Below are 26,087 nucleotides of genomic sequence, written 5' to 3' on the forward strand. Positions count from 1 at the left end.
AGCACTTATCAATAGATAAGCATACCTCACATAGGCTAGAGGTAATGTGCACTGCTTCTAACCCTCAGATACTAATACTGAGGTACACAACCTAGCCCAAGACTCCTAGCCAATCCAGACAAGACTGTCAATGTTGCTTTTTTTAATGATGGGCACAGTAATGGCTAATTAGCACTACTGATTAGCTGGCATAAGAGCACTGTTAGCTGTGGCATAACAAAACATGATCAGTGGCTTTAAACTTTAAGGCTGCCTTGAGGCTCTCAGCCAGTACCTTACTCAGGGTATCATCCTCAAGGCCCACACTGAGACCTGGAGTAATGCAAACAGACTGAATGGCCCCACCTGCAGGTTTGGTCCTGGAAAATACGAAGGCAGCTGCACTGCATCGCTGGACCTCATGGTTGCATGCGTGGATGTCTAAACGGTAGACAGTGAATGGTTGCAGGTTGACGATCTCCATGAATTCCGTCTGAGATGTGGTTTCCGAGAATGGATACACTCGCTCTACAAGCTCCGGTTCAGTCATGTTGCCTTCCAATGCGGTCACGTTGTGGCCCAAGCTTCGTGCTAATGTATCATTAGCTACCCCAAAAAGCTCCCGGCGACGTCTACTGTTGTGAGGTCTGAGTGACAGAAGAGAAGAAAAGAGAAGAGGTGTTTAAACAATGGAACAAGTCATCCAGTATATTCCAGTGCACACTTCACATGGCTTTCCAAAGCACACAAACATATAATGTTCAAAAAGCACCACTTAATCACAGTGATAGCACAACCCTGTGGGATACACAGTGTTTGAATTGTAATATATCGGGTCTACGACATACTAAAATGTATTATTCACTGAAGCTAAACTATGCAATGCTCTGATGCTGAAACAGCTGGCATCCTGAAACCGTGAACATTCTCCATCCAATCCCAAATACCCTTGTTTATGTCTTCCACGTATAGACAACATGGCCACTATGAGATGCAAATAATATAGAGTTAAAACACCTAAGCTTTAGCATAATAGGTTTCTTTGAGGTAAGTGAGTAAGAACATGGTTGATGAATTATGTACTCCTGATGGGTACAAAAGTAATAAACAGCATAACTGGCATATGCACCTACTGAACCAACAACCAAAATGCAACCATTTGAGCTGTAAAACACATGAAACACCTTGCTTTTGGCAGCTACAATATAACACGAAGCCACAGCTTGAAATGAAATGACCGCATTTACTATCTCTCCTCGAAGTGAGGAATGCCTGTGTGTATGGTGCTGATGATGAAGCTGAAGACCGCCTGGCACAATCCATTACATGCATGCAACACCAGAGACTGCGGTTTACCAGCTGCTAATTGAGCCACTGCCACTTCACAGATGAAGCTAAAGCGCAGCAGCCATGGCCTTACCTAGCGCCATCTTTAGGTGACATGTACCGATTCGCTCGCTCAGGATCTCTGCAAAGAATTAATAATCAGACCCTATGATGGGATTGAACTCACATATGGGAAGACACGATGAATGTGACTGGTAATGGGGAGTTAGAGCCGATTGAAAGTGTAAGATTGACTAGTACAATCAGGATACAGACAGAGATTATGATCATGGAGGACAGGATGAAGCACAAATAATCAATGAGGTTGATACCTTTTCAGAGGTAAAAAGAGGAAAGAGTAACTGATCAGGGCCTCTATTTGTCCTTAAGTAATTTAAATAAGTATTTAAACACCTGATGTATGAAGATACCATCAGCCTATGAACAGATGAAGTGATCAAAAGTTCATGTGCATATACACTATATGGACATAAGGCCATATGTAAACACCTGAAAATCACACCCATATAACTTCTCCAAACTGCTGCCACAAAATTGGAAGAAGACAATTGTCTAGTATGTCTTTGTATGTTGTAGCATTAAGATTTTTCTTCTTTGGAACTAAGGGGCCCAAACCTGTTCCAGCGTGACAAAGCGAGGTCCATGAAGACATGATTTGCCAAGATTGGTGTGGAAGAACCTGAGTGGCCTATGCAGAGCTGTGAAGTCAACCTCACTGAACACCTGAGCAATGAACTGCAATGCCCACTGCGAGTCAGGCCTTCTCACCCGACATCAGTGCCGGACCTCACCAACACTCTTGTGGCTGAATGAGCACAAATCCCCACAGCCATGTTCAAAAATCCAGTGGAAAGCCTTCCCAGAAGAGAAAAAAAGGCCAACACCCATGGTTTCGTAATGGGACTTTCAGTAAGCATATATGAGTGAGATGGTCAGGTGTACACATACTTTGGGCCATATACTGTTTGTGTGGGTGTGTTTACAACAGCATTTTACAGTTTTACAGTAGTCATTAGTGTATCTGATTGAGTATTCAAATTTGAATGTATCTTAATCGGTCAATATTTGTCAATTATGAGGTTAATGTCTGTCCAGACAAACTAGCCCAAAACTATGCAACAAAACTACTGACAAAATTATTCCTAAATTATTAATATAGAGGCTGCACGCACACACACACACACACACACACACACACACAATCTCAACAAGACAATCCTCCTTCTCCATCTTAAGCAGGGCTGAGAGTCTCTTCAGGATAGGAGGCCTGCCTCCTGCTGTATTTAACCACACACACACGCACACACACATTAATCCAAATATTTTTAGCTCAAGATGCGAAGACACCTGACAAAGACAGGCGAAGACACCTGACAATGTCTGCTGAGAAAGTGAGAATGACTCATCCAGACACACATATCCATGCCAGGCCCTGAGGGCAGACTTCACACCTGCAAACCTCAGGAATGCTTCAACAGCTACAACACAAAGCATCCTTTGATAACTCAGCTTCCTGCTCTGAGGTGGTAGAAATGAGGATGAAGTGTGCACAGATACAGTGCTTTGGGGTGGCTCTCCTTAATGCATTTCCTTTCCCTTCCTGTCCTCTGAGTGTAAAAGAGAATGCAGACACTTCACATGTGTGATCTGAGCGATTATGGAGGCTTCCAACTGGCTTAGAGCCCAGACAGCTGATCTATGGCCATGCAGGAGAGAGGGGACTAAAAGGGCACACTTTCTTCTGCTATGTCCTCTGTCTCTCTCTCTCTCTGCCTGTCCACTGGCTCGCTCAGTGGGGATCTTCCCGCAAAATTCATTAACATTCCACATGAATGCGCTGTACATTTCCTGGCAGACGGTCACTCCAAAGCAAACAACCACACAATAAAAGACTGTGTGAGGCAATGACGGAGGAGGAGCACAGAGATAGACACCAAAAGAGGATATCTTCTTCATTCACTCTCTCTCTTTCACCAGTGTTCACACACTGCTGTGCTCATCACAGATATAAGAAACCTAGGTGCTGCTTTGAAATGGATGTATCTACAGTGCTGTCTTCCTGGTGGGAGCGACTTTTTAGATTGCATTGAATTGTACCCTGAAGATTTTTGAAGCACACTGGGCAGCAAGCTGTCATGCTAGTGTAGCTTACATTATGTTGATCAATTCAGTCACTCACACACTTTCAGTAACCAGCTGGAAGCCTATCCCGGGAACACCCAGGAATTCCTTTTATGAATTAAAATGTAACTCATGGGATCTCTAGTTTAATTTATTATTACTAGATTATGATTATAGTTAATTTGAATAGTTATTAGATATAAAAGTATCAATAGTAATCAAATCCTTACTCTAGAATGGCAGGTTGGTTTATAATCATTTCTGTCCCCTCATACATTTACATTATCCAGCATCTCACTGCCCAAGTTTCCAGCATTTACATTCAATCAACTGACTAGCAGTGCAGGTATATTTAAATCTACATCACCTGGTATAAGAAGAAATGCACATCCCCTCTAACAAAGGAAATTTTGCAAGCAAGACTGCTAATTCATGCTAGAAAGTGTTGCACCTTCTGCCACTAAATGCTGCTAAAAAGATTTACTTCTTTAAACGACAGAGGCAATTTCACTGAAATTGCAAGTCAAGCAATCAGTCTTTTGCAGGGCCCCATCAGCTTTTACATTTTACAGACAATATACCATATGATGCTAAGACTATGTGGGCTTTTGCAATGGCCAAAACATAAATGACTAACCATTAGTTCTCAAGTGCTTTTTTCCGAGTATCAAGCGACCTTTTACATGGTAAACAGATAACTGTAATTCTAGGACATCATTACACATGTGTCAAAAAAGTAATAACCTATCCTGATGCATACATGTGTATGTGGCTCCTCTTCTGGCATGAGGAGGAATGCATTTGCCACTAGCAAATAAACAAATACTCCAGTGCAGATGACCTCTTGAATTCTGGCCAACAAAAGGGCATCATGGCACCTCAGACTGCTCGAGGCCTTATTGACCGAGCCTCAGTCTCTTGTTCCAAATTAGTCTGCTAAAGCCTTTTCACATGCAGCAGCCACAGCTGCCCAGGCAATAACAAACAGCACATCAGAGCAACACTGCAACTCCTGAGCTAGCTTATGTAAGGAATGGGATGGTGAAATCTGATCTGGGATCAGGATGCTGGCATAGTTTGTAAATGCTCACTGTAAACAGCAAACCTTCTTCTGCCAAAACAAATGTCAGCAACAAGTCAACAAAATGTACCTGTACCTAATTTTTTTTTATTTTTTATTTTTTTGCAGTTAAGTCATACAGCCCTAAATGTTGACCTTTGTTCTGCTTCAAGAGTCTTTTTCCAGGAACAGTAACAAAAACACCCAGATTTGCTCCTGAGTCAGTTTCAAAGTGAGCAGGTGGGTAGAGATTACTGTACCTGGGTGTGAATACAGAATTATGGAGGAAGTTCTCAAACACTTTGCTGAAGGTACGCTCCTCTGCCACTGCCGTTATGGCTTCCTTGGACTTGGGGCACGGGCAGCATTGGCCTTTCTCACCACCAGCCATGTCTGATTTAGTGGGCTTAGTGTCCTCCTCAACGTCTGACAGCGATGTGGCTGAAATGCGGATTGGGATCTTCAGTTCTGTGGGCAAACAAAGTTCCTATTATGTTAGTACAATTGGCTTGTGGTCACTTTCCACTCACGGGCAGAGCTGAAGGAGGCTGACATAGCATGAGCAACAGATGTCTGCATTTATATACCTACAAACTGCCTGTAGAAGGAAGTGCAGGTAACATAGGAGTACAAAATAAACTGGCCACAGAGTAAAGAAAACAAAAAATCCAGTGAGCGGCAGTTCTGCAGGAGGAAACGCCTTGGTGATGACAGAGGTCTGAGGAGAACGGCCAGATTGGTTTGATCTAACAGGAAGTCTAAGGCAACTCAAATATGGTAACTTTATAAACGAGGTGAACAGAAAAGCATCTCTGAACGCACAACACATCTAACCTTGAAGCTACAATGGGCTACAGCAGCAGAAGACCACATCATGTTCCACTCCTGTCAGCCAGGAACAGAAATCTGAGCCTACAGTGGCCATAGGCTCAAAGGAGTGCATCTGAAAGCGGTTCCCTTACCTTTCGAGCAGTAGTTGTGCTGGTAGAGCTCACGGTCCTCAGGCTGCTGTTGCCAGCGGAGAAGGTAGAAGGTGGAATTCCCATTTGGGGAAATGGGAGGAGACCATTTCACTACTAGAGATGAGGACGAATTTGCATATGCACGCGCATCCCTGGGCATTGAGGGCTCTGTGAAGTGACCAGACAATTAATCTTTCCCTTTTAAACCATGGCTATAATGTTTGTCCAATGGCAACGTATGTCCTTTAAGCTCATAAACAATCAAATCAGACAAGTGTGATGCTCAGTGTTTTTGATAAGTGCCTGTTTTATTACATAAGCAGTTTTTACTGCAAGCAATCACATTGATGGTATTAAATTAGGAAGATATAAGTTGTTACAGTAAAGGAAATTCCACTAGACAGTAAATCATATATATTTATTCGAAATCATTACCCATGACTGCAACACATATTGTTTTGTGTTTGAGCAGTAGCTGGTTACCTACCCGAAGCTTTGGTGCGGATGTAGACCACTTCACTCTTAGCCCCCAGAGTATGTTTATCCTCCACCACCAGGGTGATGGCTTTCACAAAAACGGCATATTGCGTCCAGGGCTTTAAAGGGTAGAGCAGAACTCCCGGATCCAAAGATTTCTCCTGAGGGAGGTCAACATCTACCATGGTCCAACTGGACCCACAGCCATCCTGCCCATCAAACTCTGTAATGTTCTGAAATGGTCTGTGTCATAGAAACAAATCACCAGAAGCTTTTTAAATATGAGATTGAATTTGCAAACACATGTTACTAGGATTTCTTAAGGATAGGATATGTCTTATTAGATCATGCAAACCTAAGCTGCTTTCTGTTCTATGAAACCACATTTAAAAAAAAATGGATTCCTCTGGGAGCTATTTAGAGTTCATTGTCCTAACAGCAGATTGGATCATTATGGAGCAGGAATCACATCTCTGATTTGCTAAATGGTAACAGATTTTAGAATGTTCCTTATTTTATTCAGGAGTTGAGCTTCGTCCCAGACTTTTCAGAGTAATACAGATATGAATGTAGGCCAACAGAAACACTCACGCTTCCTTGTAGTAGACTATAAAGCTGATGAGATCTCTGTAGTCTGGCGGTCGGTAGCGTTCCCAGGTCAGTTTTATTCGATTGCTTTGGGTACTGTTGGACTTGAATTTTAGAATATGACTTTCACCTTAGGGAAAAGGACACCAGAGAGATTTATATTAGAGATTTTTGTCTTGGCAGTGTTCGTTGGCCTCAAGAAAAGTAAAACGCCAATCTTGCTGAATTATTACTTTATAGATGTTGACATAAGTCTAGATTGTATTAAAAAAAGCTACTCACAACTAGCTCGTTCCCCGTTGTTGCGAACATCATCTTCCTCCATCTTGTCCAAGACACCCGTCTTCTCCCACATCTTGCGAATCTCGGACATGCAGAGTTTAGGGTTGGAGCGGAACAAAAGTTTACCTGCTCGGATGGTCAGGTTGTGCTGGCTCCAGTCCCACAGATACTGCAGGTGCTGATTATCCAATGCTGAAAATGCATACATCCTATTTGACACAAAGAACAACGGGAGCAAGTGTTAAAAAAGTGCCGAAAGATTACACTCTCAGAACAAAAGAGTAGTTGTGTTGCTGGAGTGGAACCTCATGGGTACACCTTATGTACCTTTAGTGTGTAGCTTTTACCTAGAAACGTGTGTAGTGTACCTTTAATGTTTTATACTACAAACTAATTATGGTCTATTTATCTTAAATCGTTTTTAAATGTACCCTATATCCATGTTTCCAACCCCAGTGACAAGGAATGGTAGTACTTTATTATTTATTATTTTTCTCTAAGAGTAGTTTCAGGTTTCCTTCAGAATACAGTGGAACAAAGTCAGAGTCAGAGCCATAGAAGTGAAATGGTATGCTCATGTAACTTATGGTAATGTATCATTACTACCTTATATTGTGTTTTTTATATCTGCTTACAATATTACTCTTTCAAAGAGGACAAAATTGTACATCTTTATTATAGCTATGCTCACTGAACTTACCATATAGGTAACATTATAGGTACTCATTTGCTGCCTGTAACCCACGTGTTGCTATGTGTAATTTGTCAGCCCCCCTCTACCCATCCATCAATGCACAGAGGTCACAACTGACAGCACAGTTGTGGCACTGACTTGGTATTGGCATAGTAGAACACTGTGAACACTTACTACCCACTTTATCAGACAGTCACACCAGTGCAAGACTCACTAACCCACTACCATGTATATGTGTTTTGAGTCCACTAAAGCCACAGCCAGTGTGTGCTGATATTGTGTTTCGTTCTCACACCGAGTTGATGTGGAAGTAATATGCACTTTGGGTATGTTTAGTTCAACAGAACATCTAAGGAATGCGGGGAATGCTCGACACACACATACAGGCCCCCTACAAGATGAAACCTGAGAACAAAGAAAGGCTTTCTCACGACCTCTTTCACCTTCTTCCTCTAAATGTCTTAGACATTTTACCTGAAGAAAATTACTCACATCTGACATCATGCTAGAGCCCAAATTTAGCTCCTACATGTTTAAGTACATGTACAGAATATACTGACTTACAAATTCTCAGCAGATTCTCTGTAAAAAAAAATACTTTAAAACTGTACTACAGTATTATATTGTCCATACATGAAGAGCATTTCCTGCACCATGTAAGTTGGTGCAAAGAGGCAAAGGAAAAAGTGATGTATATGGTATAAAATGTAATGCGTTTTCCATTTCATCTTCAACTTTTGAGGGTATATGACTCCTCATACTCTAATAAAGGAAAATAAAAATACACCAGCGTTTCCTGCAAGTATTCTAGTTTGGTAGAGGTTTTAAACCAATTTTCAAATATAGAATTTTGCAGAATGTTTGTTTGGTGGGCAAAGTCACCTGATAATTTGTATGTAACTGGTGTAATAAAAGTACATGACCTGCAGAAGTCACAGAAGGTATGAAAGCTGATATTTGGTGTGTTGTGCAAAACAAAACGAAGTATAGAGTCTTACTGGTCTAAAAGTTCCTCTCCATTAATGTAGCGTAGACTTTTCAAGAATGAGAGGGAGCCCAGAGTGTGAGAATGTTTGATCCGCACATAGCCTGTCACTGTTTGGATCAAGCCCATGAAACTCTCCAGCTCTGAAGCAATGTTGTCTAGAGAAAAATGGAGAAAGAGATGGGTGAAAAGACGTGTCAGCATAGTCTTCAGTACTAATGAAGTAATAAAGTGTCACAGTAAGCTGCATAGTAAGCTTACTGTACATGTGTTATATCAGTAAATAAGTGCATAAGTTTCATTTGCTTTCGAAAACAAGGGTATATGCTGAGTACATATCATAATAAGAGAATATGATTAAGGACATGAAATAGGTAGTGTGCCTTTCCACGTCATCCGAAATACTTACTGCCTCGACGGATATTGATGTGCAGGTTGCCTTTGATGACAGTGCAACCCTGCAGGGACTGGGCGGCGTCCACCGAGTCGATGGTTTTAGTCTCACAGAACTTATCACAGAGGCCATCACATGCGCTACAGAACATACTGTACGAGGAGTACGAGAGAGAGAGAGAGAGAGAGAGAGAGACAGAGGCAGAGACAGTGTGTATAATAGAAAATGTCAAGGGCAGGCCACTGCCACGACACTCTGAGCTGATGCCAGTAATCCACAACAGGAATACTATGTCACTTAATTTTCTTTCATGACTGAAAGTAAAACAAAAATGTACCCTTAAAGCAATCATTCTTAATGTTTTCTCTTCAAAACACAAATTAAATCGTAAGTTCTTCATCCAGGTTATAAAAGATAAAAGGTCAAGAGGAAAAGCCAGGGCTTGTGTTTGCCCACTTGTTTCACAAAACTGGACCATATTTCCAGCAAGTCGCTATTTACTTGGAAGTCCACTTCCTTCAATCATTAATGTCAAAACAACATATTTTGCCTTGAGTGCTTCTATATCAGAGCAAGGGCAAGGAGCTTGAATAGTTAGACATGTGAGCAGGGCACATGAGGGAAAGACCTTTCCCTTAGATGACTAATTCACTACCTCTTAGCAAATCTCTGTAAAAATCTGTAAAAGCTCTGTAAATTCACAAAACACCTCAAAACAAAATATATTTGAAAAATCTAGAATATTATTTCCAATTCTAAAGTGATATAATGTAATATTATTATTTACTATTATACTTAATATACTGTATATTATTTCTTTAAAAAGACAGAGTAGATTCAAGTCAAAAACTAAAACCTACTTAAGATCCACTGAAGGCAGCAGTAAGGCCACCAAGCTCTGGTTTCAGAAACGAAACCAAACACCGAGACATGTTAAAGGAGTCAAAACACACCTTTGGCTCTCATTGCGGGTGAAGCCAGGTGGGCAATCGGGCATGCACTCGCCATCGTGGATGACGAAGTCCACTTCGCTGGGCAGGTGGACCTGAGCGCACACCTCCTTGGTGATGCAGCGCCAGCCCTCAAAACGGTAGGTGCCAGGAGGACAGTCTGGTACGCAGCGGCCCTCGTGGGAATAATGCTGGCAGGCGGCACACGCCATGTCATTCCCTGCTTCCGTACAGCTCCCCAGGCACTGTGGGTGGCAGCACTCGCCCGAATCCGTGCAGGCCTGACCCTCGCATTTTGGTGGGCATGCTGGAAACACAGACACACAAACATACACACATACAAAGAGAATTAGCAGACAGTCAGTTTATGATAAAGAAATACTGTTTCCTTATTGCAGGCAATAAATTCAAGTTACCAAACAGCTAGAGCTCTCAATTTCCCCAAAAGCTAAAATAAGTACTTATTACTATCTCTACTCTATATCATAGGAATGTGGAGAACTTGCACCAAGACACCAATTAGGCTCAAAGCTTAAGACATGCACATATGTTTGTGTTTTGCTCACTGGAGTTTGGAAGGCAGCTGACTGATTAGTGGTCTGTAAAACAGTCCTGGAGAGAGAGAGAAATGGAGGGAGTGACACTTCGAGTTGTCCTGTATGGCATGTTTGTGCAGGGCTCCTGCTGCTTTGTGACAGCCTTTTTAGTAAACTGCTGCTCAGGCCAGACTAAATAAATATTATCCCAGTTAGGGACTGCTAAAGGAATTGGAAAGAAAGGGAAAGCCGAGAAAGAGAGATGAGTAGATTAAAGAAGATCTAGTGTCGTGACAGCCAGTCGAATGCGGTTTATTCCAACAGTGTGGGGAAAAGTAGTCTACAGGCCCACAGGCAAAGCCTGTCAGGCTCACAGCGGCCCAGGAGCTTTAACTGAACAGACCCAACTTTAACATAAGTGTTTTACAGACATGACATGACAAAGTAAACACTTACAATAACCCCAGACAGCCTACGTGGTGGCTGTTCAACACATGCCTGTAGGGCAAGGTGTTATACAAATCTCTACAGTGGAGACATAAATGCATGTAGCACGCATAACAACAGGAATGTGATCAGGTCAATCAAACCTATCTCCACAGATATTCTGGCTTACACTGAACTAATTTAACTATAATCTGCACTGTGTTCACATCAGACTGGCTTTAGGGAGAACGAAGTCACCTACAGGATAGAGAATCATCAAATTATTCCAAAACAAACCACACAGCAAAGAACGACATGGAAAAAAGGATGACAGCTCATTTCATAACTGGTGAGGTGACACACCTTTTATGGCGTCTTTGTACAATTAGCTAAACAGTATCTGGTAATCTTTTTCTCGCCTTGCTGACAGCTGTCTAAGTTCCCACGTAGTTAATTAGCTTATTTATCCTACTTGGCTAGGATATTTGCATATTTCACAGGAGAAATTAGACCACATTCATATTCATCTTAAACACAATGTTGTTTCTACAGTGCTTTGTTTATGCTTAGTCTTTGTCTCTGGCCTTTGCATATTCCTCGTTTCTAGGAGCAGATATAAATGTGGAAAAGGGCTTTCGAATAACATTGACGTGTTAAAGGAGTGGTAGGCGACACCATGATATTTCCCAAAGTAGATATAATCTGGCGTCCAAGTACTTGCCTTTGGCTCGCTTGCATCCAAGTAGGATCGGCTTGCGTTAGAGCGTGAGAAACTTGAAAGTAAAACAAAAATGTGGAGAGAAAGTGGAGAACGAGAATAGGTGTGTTTCAAATTAGGTGTTCATCAAAAAATCTTATTGACTTTTCAGCGTTTAGATGTAGTCAGTAAGGATTGTCGGAGAGCTGAGGGAACTGACCCTATTGTCTCCAAACCTTTGATCAATATGAGAATCTTTCTGACAGACTAAGTTATTGAACGGCAGAAAGAGAAAAGTCCCGACTGTTAACAGGAAAGCTGTGAGTGAGGGCGACCTGAGCTGCTGATACTCGGCTCTAAACGCACCCATGACACTCATATTTGGAAACACATCCCAGCATGCTGAAGAAGGCACAACGCATGTTAAGCACTGATGCATCACTAGAAGCCTTGTGCTAGACAGCCAGCTCCACAAGACAACGCCAGCAAGAAGACAGGCGATCACGGTTGCCAGGCAACGGGCTCTTGGCACTGTGTGTGGCACACTCCAGAGGCATTACCAACAACACGTCTGAATGAAACATTTCCCTCCCTTATTTATGGACATGTAGCGCTCTGACTGACTGGGAAAATGTGACAGATGTGTTTATTGCTGTAATTAATACTGCTTCTGTGCAGATGTGTATGTATGTCACAGAATCTTCATTTGAGTGATCCCCATATATGCCTTACACTAGCAAAGAGGGTTAACCTGGACATAAATATTTCACATAATATCTCATTACCCAACTAAGGATAGAGCTGACACACACACACACACACACACACACACACACACACAAAAACACTCCTGCCATTTTCCCACATTTTTGCCCACGTCCTGCCAGATCACAAGCTACACTAAGCAAAGAGGAATTACTGGATAATTCTGCCACAGGTAAGAGACAGTATGCCAGAAATGCTAATCCAACATTATTCTAGTTATAACCTTGTTTGCGTTTTCAAATCCACTGCCTCGGTTTGTGAGACAAAGCAGACTTTGATCACCTTTCTCAAAGTCATAAATTTATGGCAGTGATACCGAGAGTGTGGTGCAGATTCCAATATACCAAGTTAGAGCTGCTCTGCCTTAAATAGCCATGTTGCCCTTTTATAGGCTATTAATAGCTGCATTCTTTCTGGCTCTAAATCCAGATGCAATCAAGTGCTCACTGTGTTCCCCACAAATATCTCCCTCACCTAGAATGGCATTACTTTAGAACGCTCCAAAAATGAGGCTGCATGTAGGAGCTTTTCGCTCTTACACATAACCCGCAGAATATCAGCATTGCTGCAGAGGAGAGGAGGGAGGAGAGGAAATGGGAGGAGGCTGATCTTCTGCTAAGAATATGACCAAAAGAGGGCAGCCAAGGCAAACGCAAGCTGCTGTTGTTCTGCAGCGAAAAAGCTTCACACTGCTTCTACAGATTCCCTGATTGGGGAAAACATCTCAAACATGCATACCTTCTGTTGAGGTTCTGGGAGAAAGGGGAGGCAGTGATGGAGATGGAGAGAAAGACAGAGAGAATGTACCATTTCACAGCCTGTGTACTGTTAGCTGGCCTCATTTCCCATAGTGAGAAAACACAAATGTAAAGAGGGGGTTTGCTCCTTTATTTTTACCGACTGTGCTCCATACGCAGCTTTGCCAGGCATGGTGGGCTTCAGCCTACTCAGATGAACGACCCACAGTCTTAAAGGAGAAATCAGAGGTCCTTTAGGTGCCTTTGAGAAAACCCCAACAAGCAGCCATGTTTTACTGAGTGTTGTCTCTTGTCCTGTCTCCACATGGAAATTCACTAGAGTTCCCTCAGAGTGGTATTTGAGGTTTTTTTGGGCGATTTCAGGACAACCCCAAAATAAAGTGTAAAAAAAAATTGTGATGGAAGCCATTGCATTCTTAAGGACCTTCAAATCCACACAATTTTTCTGGTTCCCTTCCCAAATCTGCACCATGGCACAAACCTGTCTCAGAGGATTTACAACCAATTCCTTCGACCTCATGTTTTTTTTTTTTGCTTTGAATTATGAATTATATAATGTTATGCTTTTTACAGACCGATGTCCAATCAACTCAGATCTACAGACAATTCCTCTGACCTCGTGGCTTGCTCTTAACACAGGTGAACTTTTATCATCTGAGGGATGATCAATTAAATCAAATACACCTGTGTCTCTGAATACTGGGGTAAATATGATATTTATTCTTTTTATGCTTAATAAATTTCTAAAACTTTAAAAATCTGTTTCATTGTAAAGTATTTTTTACAAAATAATGCTAAAAAATAATTTGAGCAAGGCTGTAATATGACAAAATGATTCCCTCAAATACACGTTACGGAATTTGATGGTAGATTTGACGGAAGATGGAAGAAGTCTTCCTGAGTTTACATTAGACCAGCGCACGCTTCAGTTCTGTTCTTTATGTTGTTTATACAATTTCAGTGACCTAAGAGACAGAGAGAGAGCCACACAGCCTGCTGGGAATGTGATGTGAGCCGATGAAATGGCTCGTGCCTCTTTATCTATGCAGGAAAGAGAGACAGAAAACCCCTCCTCACTACCATTTCGGACTGGCACTGCAGAGAAAACAAAAACACGGGCACACGCTGAGCAGCGAAGAGCCCAGCCCTCCCCCTCTCTGTGAAAACACCCAGGTCAGACAGCACACAGCCACTGCTGCACTCCAAATCACTGCAATATGCCGAGTGGCACGTATGCACATTCGCCTCAGGGATGAAACAAATTGTGGGCACAAGGGCTTCTTCCAGTCGCCACACTGTAACATTCCTCAGAGAGAGCACAGGAAATAAGAAGCATATAAAAACAAAGCGTTAGTGGCCTGGCAAGAACCTACTGACACACTTGGATTCTGATTCGTGGGCTTGTGCTCTTTTAGCAGCACACTGTAAACACTGCCCGGTGTACTGAGCAAGAGCATAATCTGAACGCGGAATGTTAATCCACTTGTTCTTATCACCAGTCACAGACTTTACTTTCCATTCCTATAATTCAGTGGTAAAATAATATGCTCGGAGACGGTCAGCATTATGGAAAACAATTTCAGGCACTGTTTGCAAATTCATTCAGAAAACCACCTAAAAATGAACAGAATAAGAGCGTTTTTATTCAGACTACTTGGAACGCTGCCGTATCCTATCATTTGCTGAGCTCTTCACGGTGGTTTGCAGAGCATGGAGCGTATCACACACTGAGAACCATTAGACTATTTAAGCACAGCCGAGCAAGAACTGCGCAAAGAAAATTAGAGTCCGCCAATGTGCGTCATCTCCGTGTTCCTGACTGAAACGTCGCTCTCGCCACGCATAATTCTATACACACACCTAGCTAAAGCACTCCATCTCTCCTTTTCCCTATCTCCACTCAACCTCTGCATTGTCCCATATTCTTTTCCAGGGCACACTGTACTAGTTATTTAGCTTGCTAGTAAACAGGTTACTCAGTCATTTTCTTTGCTAACATTGCAAACGCAAATTACCAGTGTTATTTTATCCCTACATCAACATTTATTTATAAAATTAACAGATTTTAATGCATTTTAATCACATCAGCCTTGCCAGCTAAACTAAGCACTTCAAGCTGAATGTGTTTATAATTTACTCTATAACAGCAGTTTGTAGTTATTACCACAATGAAAGATGAACATGTCACGCAGCTCACTCCAAATATCCCAATACATAACTGGAGGGGATGTAAAAAGAATACATCCTGACGCATGCATTTAGAGAAACTAAAACGTTCTGTCTGTGCTAACTCTAAAAGAGTTCTCCTTATTATCTCTGTAGTTTATCCTAGACAGCAATGAGATCAAATAGCAAGAAAAGGACTTCCTCTGAAGTCTCCTGTCTCTCAAGATTTTCTCCTGAGACACACTAATCTCACATAAGTCTCCTCTTGGGTTTCAGTAGAGATCTCAACAAAGTCACACAATGTGCTCACATTTGTCAAAATAATTATGTCAATTTCATTCAAGTAACTACCCAGTTTACTTAAAGAAGTTAAACAAGCATACTAGTGTATATTTGAAGAGTAGTGTAATTTATTCATGCTTGTAATGTATCTGTGATATGCTAGACTGATTCCGCGCTTGTTTGGGGGAGCAGCTCTTAATCGCAGGTTTGCTTTCACAAAGAGGAATTCTTTCCAAACCATGGATCGGTTGTGCAATTCCTTGGGGTACTTTGTGCACATAGGTTTGCAAAATGGTAGCCACTAGGTTCATTTGCTTTTTGTTTTTTGTATTATTTTCCTTTGGTACCAACCATCAAGTGGCAAAGAACAACGCTTTTTGGATGGATGGATTGATGGCTCGTCATCATGCAGGAAGACCTGTAGACATTCTCGTGTAAGACGCTTTTCAGCCATGCAGACCGGCATGAGCCGTGCATTTTTCATAATATCCTAGTGGTGCAAGTGCTAGCACTCGCACCACTATATTGAGCTGATTACGTGCTCTAGTCCTATGTATTTTATACAGTCACTGAGCACTTTATTAGGAACACTACATTAATACTGGGTAACGCCTCCCTTTGCTCTCAAAACAGCCTCAATTCCTCGTGACATGGATTCCACAAGATTTTCGATACATTCCTTTGAGTTTCTGGTTCACGTTGACATGATTGCATCATTGCATGATTGCTGCAGATTTTTCAGGTGCACTTTCATGCTGCAACTCTCCTGTTCTACCACATCCCAAAAGTCTTCTACTGGATTCTGATCCGGTGGCTGGGAAGGATTGTCATGTTCATGAAACAGTTTGAGACAACTTTGCTTTGCGACATGGTGCAGTATCATGCTGAACATAGCCATTAGAAGATGGCCAATTGTGGCCATGAAGGGAGGCGACAATACTCAAACAGGTTGTGGCATTCAAGCACATTTCAGGCTACGTTTTTCCAGTCTTCACCTGTACAGTTTTGGTGAGCGTGTGCCCACTGCAGCTTCAGCTTTCTGTTCTTGGCTGATAGAAGTGGAACCTGACGTGGTCTTCTGCTGTTGTAGCCCATCTACCTCAATGTTCGACATGTTGTGCATTCTGAGTTGCTTTTCTGCTCACCACAATTGTACAGAGTGGTTATGTGAGTTACTGTAGCCTTTCTGTCAACTCGAACCAGTCTGGCCATTCTCTGTTGATCTCTCTCATCAACAAAGCGTTTCCATCCGCAGAACTGCCGCTCACTGGATGTTTTATCTTTATTGCACCATTCTGAGTAAACTCTAGAGTCTGTTGTGCGTGAAAATCCCAGGAGATCAGCAGTTATAGAAATATCCAAACCAGCCAGTCTGGCACCAACAATCATGCCAAGGTCATGGTTGATGTGAACATTACTCGAACATTATCCGAGGCTCGTATCTCGTATCTGGCTCATATCTGCATGATTTTATGCATTGTACCGCTGCCATACTATTGGCTATTGGCTAGATATTGTATTTTTTTTTTAATCTACTTCTCCTAGGAAAATTTAGTAGCCAATCTACTAGTATCTACTGGCATATTTTGGGGAGGAAACTGGAGAATCTGGAGGAAACCCACATGACTACAGAGAAAACATGCTATACTCCAGGCACAGTAGACTTACTCCACTTACTTCACTGTTTTCCATCCTTCCACGGCTCAGTGACTTTGATTGGTAGAAATTTCAAGTGGTAGTAAATATATTTGCCAACAAATGTAGTTATTTTTGGCGATGCATGTATTTGCCCTAAAATGTCACTTGTTGTAAAACTGCTGCACATAACAGACAATGCATGTTCTGGCTTGTTTATGCTTTCTGCCCTAAGTATCAAAAAAATATATTGATAAGGGCGCACAAGAGAACAGAGAACAGACTCTTGTCCATTGTTTTGAAGCTGAAACCTGTGTTCTACTATTACATATTCACATTACATACAGAACCAAAAAGTACCACAAATGAATGATGAACAGAATAATGAACAGAGGCACTAAAGAGAGAAAATCTACCCATACTGCCACCAATTTTATTTACCAGTTACATTTCACTTAGTCTGATTTCCTAAAGTCGGCTCATTTACAAACATTACTTAACAATCCGTACCATTTCTTCTGACAGTTTTACTATATTCAGTTTTCCAAAATGTAATTTTAATATGTTTCACACTTGACCTATATTTGTAAGCCAACTTGCTGGTTACTGCGGCTAATTTTTTTTTCTTTTCGCAAAATAAAAATGACATATAAAATCTTATGAGCAAAGTGTTCATTACTTGGTTCCTTGAATAACGACTGTTTTAAATAAGCATTTTTTGAAAGTGTTTGAAATAACACTAGACACCATGGTTGTGGAAATTCCCTGCAAAGACTTCATCACTGCAGAATGGAAAACACAGACAGTATCTCATATCACATTCAGCGACCATGTGATGGTGAGGAATTAGTTTGGAGTGATTTAAGGAGGCCTTTTAATAGGGTATTAAGCTATTTTTGCATTTCTAGGCTGCCTTTTTTATAGATTTATTCTTTTGCTTTTCCATTGCAACTTACATGACTATTCAAATTTAAAAAGAAATCTTAATGTGGTTAATAGTCCTTTCAGCTTAGATCATGTTTTCATAAATGTGTATACTGTGATATACATTTCCAGTCAAAAATTACTGGAACACCTGGCGTTTATGGTTTATCCCTATTATTACCACAGGCCAAACAAAATGATTAAATAAGGAGAGCTAAATTCTTGTGCAACTTATTGCTTTCGGATCCTAATGGGACTCTAAATGAGTGCTTTATTAAAGACAGGTGCACTTGCAGGGTAAACATGTTAAGCCTATAGATAAAACACACATAGACAGTGCTAGAACTAACTGTAAAACAAATGTGCTGTGTTATAAGTGCCTAATTAGTGTGCTAAGAAATTTGGTCTTTCTCACTTAGATTACAGAGAATGTTACTAGAATAACATCTAGAATAATATAGTATAAAGTTGTATTTTCGCATTTTACAGTATTTCAAATAAGGTAATTTAAACAAAAATGTTTAAATGTAGAGCGTGCAAAGATTTTTACTGACATGAGCCATACTGTACACAATAATCTACAACACAAAATAAGTGTGTTATTTCTTCATTGCCATAGCTGCATTTAAAATACTTGCAACACTGTTCTCAACACTGTGGTAGCAGCTGAATCACGCTGCCATGAGGCCCTCTGGGTTATCCGATCTGTCTAAATACTGTAGCTTTCACATTTAGGTTGTGAATGTTCATATAAAATATGGATGGATGCCAACATAATTAGACAACTGCATTTTAAAGTAATGCACCCTGGATGGTTAAAACCACATGCTGATGGTGTAAATGCGGTCAGACTGCTCGAGATCTGATCACCCATTGTGAGAGCAGCAGGGCTACGAGGTAAACTGAGAGGAATGTTGGCTTGACCAATCGTAGAGCAGCAGCAGCGGGCTTGGTGGGAAGGAGGGGGCTGTCAGTGATTGACATGTTATTGAGTCTGGAGGAGAAATGTGGTAAACAAGTTCTCCCTGGCGCAGCCAAACAGCCAGATAAGCCGTGTTCAAAGCATCAGATGAAATGTTATTGGTGAAATACGGGATGGAGAGCTCAAAGCACATCATCAGCATGTTTTCTGAAAGCTATCTGGCACAAATGTTCGGGGAAACAATGCAACTTCCCAGCTTTCAACATAAACAGCCAACGTGTTGGCATGGATACTGCTGTACCTCCTTCAGTTTATCGCTGAAGTAATCAAAGGAAAAAAAAACAACCAATACAAATTACTGGTGATTTGTCATCAGAAGATGTAGTGCTCAAAATGTCCTGAGCATTATAAATGTGACATGAGAACTCAGGGTCTCATGTCCTGCAGAAGCATAACACTATTGAGTAATTCATGCTCACAGAGCCCTTCAGAAGAATGCAGAAAAATAGTAAAATATTCATGTGCATGTAACAGCTAGTATCAGTTTATTAATTTTTCACATTTTTCTCCCCACCTCTCTTTGGTCACCTGCCTAATCCCACCAAGCAGCCAGCTCTCCCCTATCAACTACTCCCCGGGGAGGGTGATGGCTAACACATGCTTCCTCCGAAATACCTAAACCCAGCAAACCATATCTTTTCAAACTCCTGCTCGTGCTGCATCACAGAACAGCGCAACACACTTAAAGGAAAGTGCTATCTACCCTCTTCCACATACTCGATAGTCCTCAGAGAGTAATGCCATCCCTCCAACCCAGAGAGCATGGCCTTGGCTCGGCCACGAATGGCTGTAGCACGGTCGTGATTCAAATGCGCAATTTCCCGGTTAATGCTTTTCTGTTGTGCCAACACATTTTTAAGAAACGCACAAATAGGTGTATAAGTGTGTGTGCATGGTGCCCTGCCATGGACTGGCGTCGTATCCAGAGTGCATTCCTGTTTCGCATGCAGTATTCCATGGATAAACCTGTTACTCAACATGAATAAATGAATAAATCCCCTCCAATCCAACTCCATTAAGTTGAAAAACGGGTCTGATATCGCTCTTGAAAAAGAATAGTCTGGCTGAAACACGCTGTTCTATGTGGAGTGTCTCTTATATTTGTTGGTTAGAACAGTTAAATATAGACCTAAGTGGATAATTTAAAAGTGATTTTTTTTTCCTGTACGTGCAATTTTATCCTTTATTCTTCCATGGCAAGGTTGACATTTGCATGGAATTGCCCTTTTATTGGAGAAAACACAAGTTTTATTTAAAAAAAAATAGCCTACATAGCTTTTCTAATTGTATAGTAAGAGTGTTGTACAAACACTCTTTCCTTCCAGCTCACATAAAGACCATACTATGTGCCTCTGTGAGCAAAATGTTCTTGTTGTAGTCCATGAAATGAACTTAGAAACAGTTAATATATAAACATACAGATCCAGCCATAACATATCCAAGCAGGGCCTAAAACTTGATTATAATTTATGGTCCTGGCTTTTAAAAGTAGCCTAAACTTTTCAACATGCACTTCATTCCACTGGGGGAACAAAGTGCACTTGTCAACATTTGCCTTGAAATGCGTCGGACTAATCAGTTCACGAGATGCATTAGGTTGAACTTTATTTGACCCAGCCACTCATCCTACAGTCCATACCCAACATTCAAGAAAACCAGCCAAGACATGTTATTATAAGTAAATCATTTTGGGGAAATTCATTTGCTGCCTACTTCTAAGAAATGGGAAATGGAAAACCTTGTTGGAAAATCACAGTTAGTCTTGAACAAGTGACAGGCAAGTGTTGTTGCGTGATAAAAAATAAGAAAATTCTAGGTCCAAATATGCAAATACAGGCCAAGCGACAGTTTATCAGGAGGAGGGGGAGCTTGTGTGCTTATGTGGAAGTTTTCAATTAGCCAATTCATAGAAGCTTTATTTCTTGATGAGTGTAGAAGTGTACGCATGTTTTTAGACCTTTTCCTTTAAAAAAAAAAAAAGAACAAGCATATCACACAGGTTATTTGATAGGATACACTCTTCAAAACTAAATTCACTCTGGTCAATCTGAAGCATTAATTCATCAGTAACCACATGACCACTTAATCAGCACTTACTGCTCATCCAATACTGAGTACTGGTATTGGTGGTGATACTGGCCTGAAATAGTGGATTGGTATTGGATAAGATAATCCAATATGTTGATTTATTTTTGTCATGAACATGTGTTATGCTGACTGACATGATGCATATGTTGCATGAGACCACCACAATGTTGTGTAGAACTTGGTAAGAGCAAACTGTAGAGAATTGGCTTGGTTACTGTGAGGATGCTGGTTCAGATGCATTTTGGGTGTCCAGAGGTCTCATATCTCATATGAAGTAAAGAATCATTCCTGAACCCTCATAAACACTTATCCTGAACCCACCATCACTTATTTCAAATCCTTTCCTGAACCAGACACTTCAAATAATGATCGAAACAACCGGATACCAACCAGTAAGGCCTGATGATTTGGTGTGTATTCTGATCTACATCTCCGGTTACTTTCAAGTCATCTCAAGTCTTTTTGACAGTGGACCATTTGTGGACTCAGAACCGCTACATATACATTTGACCACATCCTCAAATTAGAACCCAAATCCTCCACAGAGAGCAGGAGTGGATTAAAAAAAACACTCCTATATACACAGACATACACATACACAGATACAGATATAAGCATTACTCTGAAACAAAGCATTCAATGGTCTCTATGTTACTACGCTTATACAGATACAAGCATTACTCTGAAACAAAGCATTCAATGGTCTCTACGTTCAGGTATGCATGGTATTTCCCATGACCCAAACTCTGAAACATTCGCTCTTTAACTCCTACACATGTACACCATTGCTTCCATCCTTCCATCTTCTTTATAGATGCTGCTAAGCTGTTTGTTTATTGTTAATATGTTGTGTTATATATATATATATATATATATATATATATATATATATATATATATATATATATATATATATATATCTCATGGGGTGGCAAAATCTGGTGTATTCCCGCCTCACTCCCACTGTTCCCTCTGGATCATCAGTGTTCCATCCCTCCGGCTCTGGATTCATGCAACCCTGACCAGGATAAAGTGGTTACTGAAGATGAATGAATGGCTACACAGTATGTTAAAGATCCTATATGTATACTGTGCACATGCTTGACAGCCTTAGGAGAGTTTACATAAATTTGATATACCACACAGCCGGTTTGAATTTTATGTGAGTTTTAGTAACTGAATCCCCTCAACAGTGCTATACAACACACACACACACACAATCTATTTTGTGAAGAAACTACTTAAACACACACACATTATGAGGGCAATCCACAAAACTCAAGGCAGGATCTTCACTTCTACTATGGCCACTGAGCACAACCGTTAAATCACTAATGCTTAATGAGAGCTGCTGCTGTTCTTTACTGTATCATACCTATATTAAATAACGCTGAAAACCATTGCTTAAAATAACAGTGTATAAAACTCTTCTAGCTCAAATGGAATCTATTTGCAATACAGATGTCATCTATGACCATTTTAGTGAAGAGATGTGCAAGAGTTACAGTGTATTTACTGGACTTAGGTGGACTTACCTACGTCTGCTTAGAGAAAACCATGAACCATCAACGTACATGTCATTAATTTGTATAAATCACATTAATGTTCCAGTTGTTTTAAGTTCCTGTGCAGACCTTAATACTGTATTATGCAAAAGTCTTAGGCACATCAGTAAAACAAAGATGCTTTCAAAAATAATGAAATGAAAATGAATCAAAATCAACACTTGGTCAACATCTTAAGTACACTGTTGTGCAGTTTTATAAGAATATCAGCTAGAACACTGTTGCAGGTATCATGGAGAACTTGCCACAGTTCTGTAGACTTCATCTCACTTTCTTCTGTCTCTACAGCTCTCAGACAGCCTTGATGATCAGGGCTCTATGTAGGCCATGCCATCTGTTACAGAACTCCATGTTTTTCTTTGCTGCTCTTACATATCTCACAGCAGCATGTCTCTCTGCAGTGCTAAGTATGTAGTGTATGATTTGACACCACTGAATTTCTGCTGAAGAAAAATTCAATAGCTTAAACCTGTGTGCGTCATTTCTGCACCATTTCTGCTTGCCATGACAACAACCTTCTTTTCTTTTATTCTTACAAGCATGACAATTATCAAAGCATGTGATTTTACTTCATGTATTGGTGGCACAATTTCACTGCTGGAAAAGCTCACTTACTGTAAAACTACTAAAAAATGAGGTGGACTGAATAATACATAATCAGCTAATTGCAATTATTTAAGCTGATCTAGATTATTTAAGCTGATACGGTCAAGCACACTGTGCACAAACATGAAGCTCATTCTCAAAGATTTTTTCCGATACCATTAAATCAAATTTGAATAATTTTCCCACAAACAAGACTGAAATATGAACTATATGTAACTATTTTAGTGGAGGTGTTACTTTGCCACTGTCTATAAAACTTAGAGATGACGAGGACATGATCTGTTTTGGACAGTACATTATTCATTTACATGGTTTTTGCAATAGTATATCGTTTATTCTTCTGTAGTCTCAGCCTCAGACAGTCTGTTCACGTGCCACAGAGCAGCTCATATCGTTTGTACGTTTTTCTGGCCACAACCTTCAGAATCCTGAAGGTTACAATCTGACTGGTTCACCATACTTCACTGTATACACACTTCTATGCTCCAGTGAGAAAACAAACTTTTGAAACACTGCAACACAATGAGTTTTACAGAGCAAAGATAGCAAAGAGATAGCCACAGGCCTGGCAAAATGTTCACAGAACTCTGTCTTATTACAGAGGTTTTTGTGAAGCTGGTAGTGGTGAGTAGATGGGATTTGCCAGCAGGTTACTAGAAAATGGTTCCTCACCTGCCATGTCAGTCAAAATAGTCAATCAAATTTTAGCGGTCTGGTTTGCAAAACTAATTGTTTATGGCTCTGGTGGGGTTTTGGGTAATGATCCCTAGACAGCCTCTACATCCTCCATTAAGGCAGGAAGTTCTCTCTATCTCTCACTGGGTCATCCAGATCTCAGATGTCCTGTTTGTGGAAAAACGAGTTATATTTGCTGGAACTGGACTTTCATCCAAGCTCACTATCAAGATTTGAGACATGACCTTCCATACCCCCGCTGCCCCAAATGCTAATCCACTCTTCTAATCTCAATAGGGGAACATCTCTTCCTGTACACACCTCCAACATTAACCGAAACAGACCATCAAAATCAAGTTCCAAGCCTAAATCGACAGCAATTAGCAGCCCTGCCGAGAGGTGGAGAACGCCAAGGCTGCAATCCTGAAAGCATGCCACTGGCAAGCTAATGCAAATAAAGTGATGCTTTTTTTTTAAGCTTCTGCAGATCCAGCAGCGTTTCCTCTCAGTGTACGGGGTTGCTAAAAATATTCCGCTTCTCAGATCTGCTTTATTAGATTCAGGGAGTTTCCTGGCAGCTCAGAGCTTTGAGTTTATCCTGCTCCTGTGGGGAAAGCCACAGTTCGCTGCAGGTACGTCAGAGACAGAAACAGAAACAATCATTATCCTAAGGGACATGTCAAGGGTGATTATCAACTGCAGTTAACAGTCATTAGTATATTTCAATACACGGTCTGAGTGTGTGTAACAGAACCTGTAGTGATTATAAACACTGCATTGCTGCAATGAGAACAGCAGAACACAGATGCATGTGTCATGCAATGCATGTGACAGCAAAGAATCTTCAACCTTTATCTCCTTTCCGATTTCATTTTTCCCTAGCATTGAATCATTAAAGCATAACATGAGCGTGTGTGTGTGTTTAGCCACAGTTTAGCCTATGCCAAGCTGTGTTTACTGTACCACCAGCACAGAAACACACACACACACACACACAAATCCTGCTAGAACATTTACAACTAATATTACAAATGTGTATTTGGCATTAACTTAAATAATCAAAGCCACATTATATAAAATATAATGTGGCTTCAAGTATTTTTCCATTGTTTCCATTTAGGAAAACAATCACTCTTCTCAGACGAATGGTATGTGTGTGTGTGTGTGTGTGTGTGTGGGTTTGTAGGGTGTGAGATACAAAGATAGGAAGGTGGGAATCCTCCGTGGCTGTGTTACAGCTCAGGTGTTTTCTCCATCTTAGGTGAGACTTCAACAGGTTGTCAAGGGCACTCTGTCTGACAAGATGCCTCGTCCTAATCTGAGCTCCCTCTGCAGTCTCCCTCCCTTTCTCCCGCTCTTCTACAGCTCTCCTGTTGTATTGGCTCGTCTCCCTTTTGTTCTTCTTTGAGTGGCCGGTACACGTCTGCCACATTTTTCTCTGGCATCCCCAGCTACTTAACATTCGGCATCTGGCTCCCCACACACACACTCATGGCACACTTGTATTCTTTTATACTATTTAATTTGGGAGAAGGGAGGAGAAAAATAAGGCTTATGTGTGTGGCCCTTCTTTTTGTTCTGAGAGAGGGACAAGCCTCGTGCTGTGGTCCTCTTTAGAAACAGCAGCTGGTTGGAGCGAGCTGAGCAAACCCGGCCACCCCTGCTTCTTTCTCTGCTTTTGTTTCTCCCTGCTTTCATGTGTGCTCCGCTGACAAGGCTCCGGCTGGACCGGTAACTGTGGCGGCAAGCCGCAGTTAAATAGCCCAAACACCTCTTTTTGGCCTCTGTTTGTCATGGAAAGCTTGGTGCAACTCCCAAATGTAGCTTTATGAAATGTACTTCATTACTGTAAATTTCAGCTCACTATAGTTCGGGAGGGATTTCATGAAGCAGGAGAACTAATTTCTTTTTTACAGCTGACAGGGGAACAACAGATCCATCTTTCCAAATGAGAGGAAGGAAGTGAGTGGCGTTTGATGACTTCCCCTCATCTGCACTCGTTTCCTCGAACTGGTGGCTCAGTGGGCTGTGTTTAACACCCCCTTACTGCCACATATTTTTTAGGTGGGTGAGAATAAAGATGGCATTAAAAACATTACACCAAGCAACTATTAGTGAACTGTAAAAAATTCAGGTCAATAAT

At 41.0% G+C, this 26,087-nt stretch overlaps 1 protein-coding gene across 2 annotated transcripts in view; it reads right to left on the reverse strand.

The window, feature by feature from the left end:
* The window catches only part of igf1ra (insulin-like growth factor 1a receptor), a 95,907-nt gene that overhangs the window by 12,991 nt on the left and 56,829 nt on the right, over positions 1–26,087 (reverse strand). For both annotated transcript variants that reach the window (XM_026927205.3, XM_026927204.3), the window contains exons 3-11: positions 9,843–10,146; positions 8,905–9,041; positions 8,509–8,653; positions 6,817–7,025; positions 6,538–6,664; positions 5,957–6,189; positions 5,470–5,637; positions 4,768–4,975; positions 346–626 (exon numbers count right to left, since the gene is read on the reverse strand). In XM_026927205.3, the coding sequence (XP_026783006.2) occupies positions 346–626; positions 4,768–4,975; positions 5,470–5,637; positions 5,957–6,189; positions 6,538–6,664; positions 6,817–7,025; positions 8,509–8,653; positions 8,905–9,041; positions 9,843–10,146 (1,812 nt within the window). The remainder of the gene's footprint in view (positions 1–345; positions 627–4,767; positions 4,976–5,469; positions 5,638–5,956; positions 6,190–6,537; positions 6,665–6,816; positions 7,026–8,508; positions 8,654–8,904; positions 9,042–9,842; positions 10,147–26,087) is intronic.

Source organism: Pangasianodon hypophthalmus, chromosome 6 (genome assembly GCF_027358585.1).
Source record: "Pangasianodon hypophthalmus isolate fPanHyp1 chromosome 6, fPanHyp1.pri, whole genome shotgun sequence".
Classification (NCBI taxonomy): domain Eukaryota; kingdom Metazoa; phylum Chordata; class Actinopteri; order Siluriformes; family Pangasiidae; genus Pangasianodon; species Pangasianodon hypophthalmus.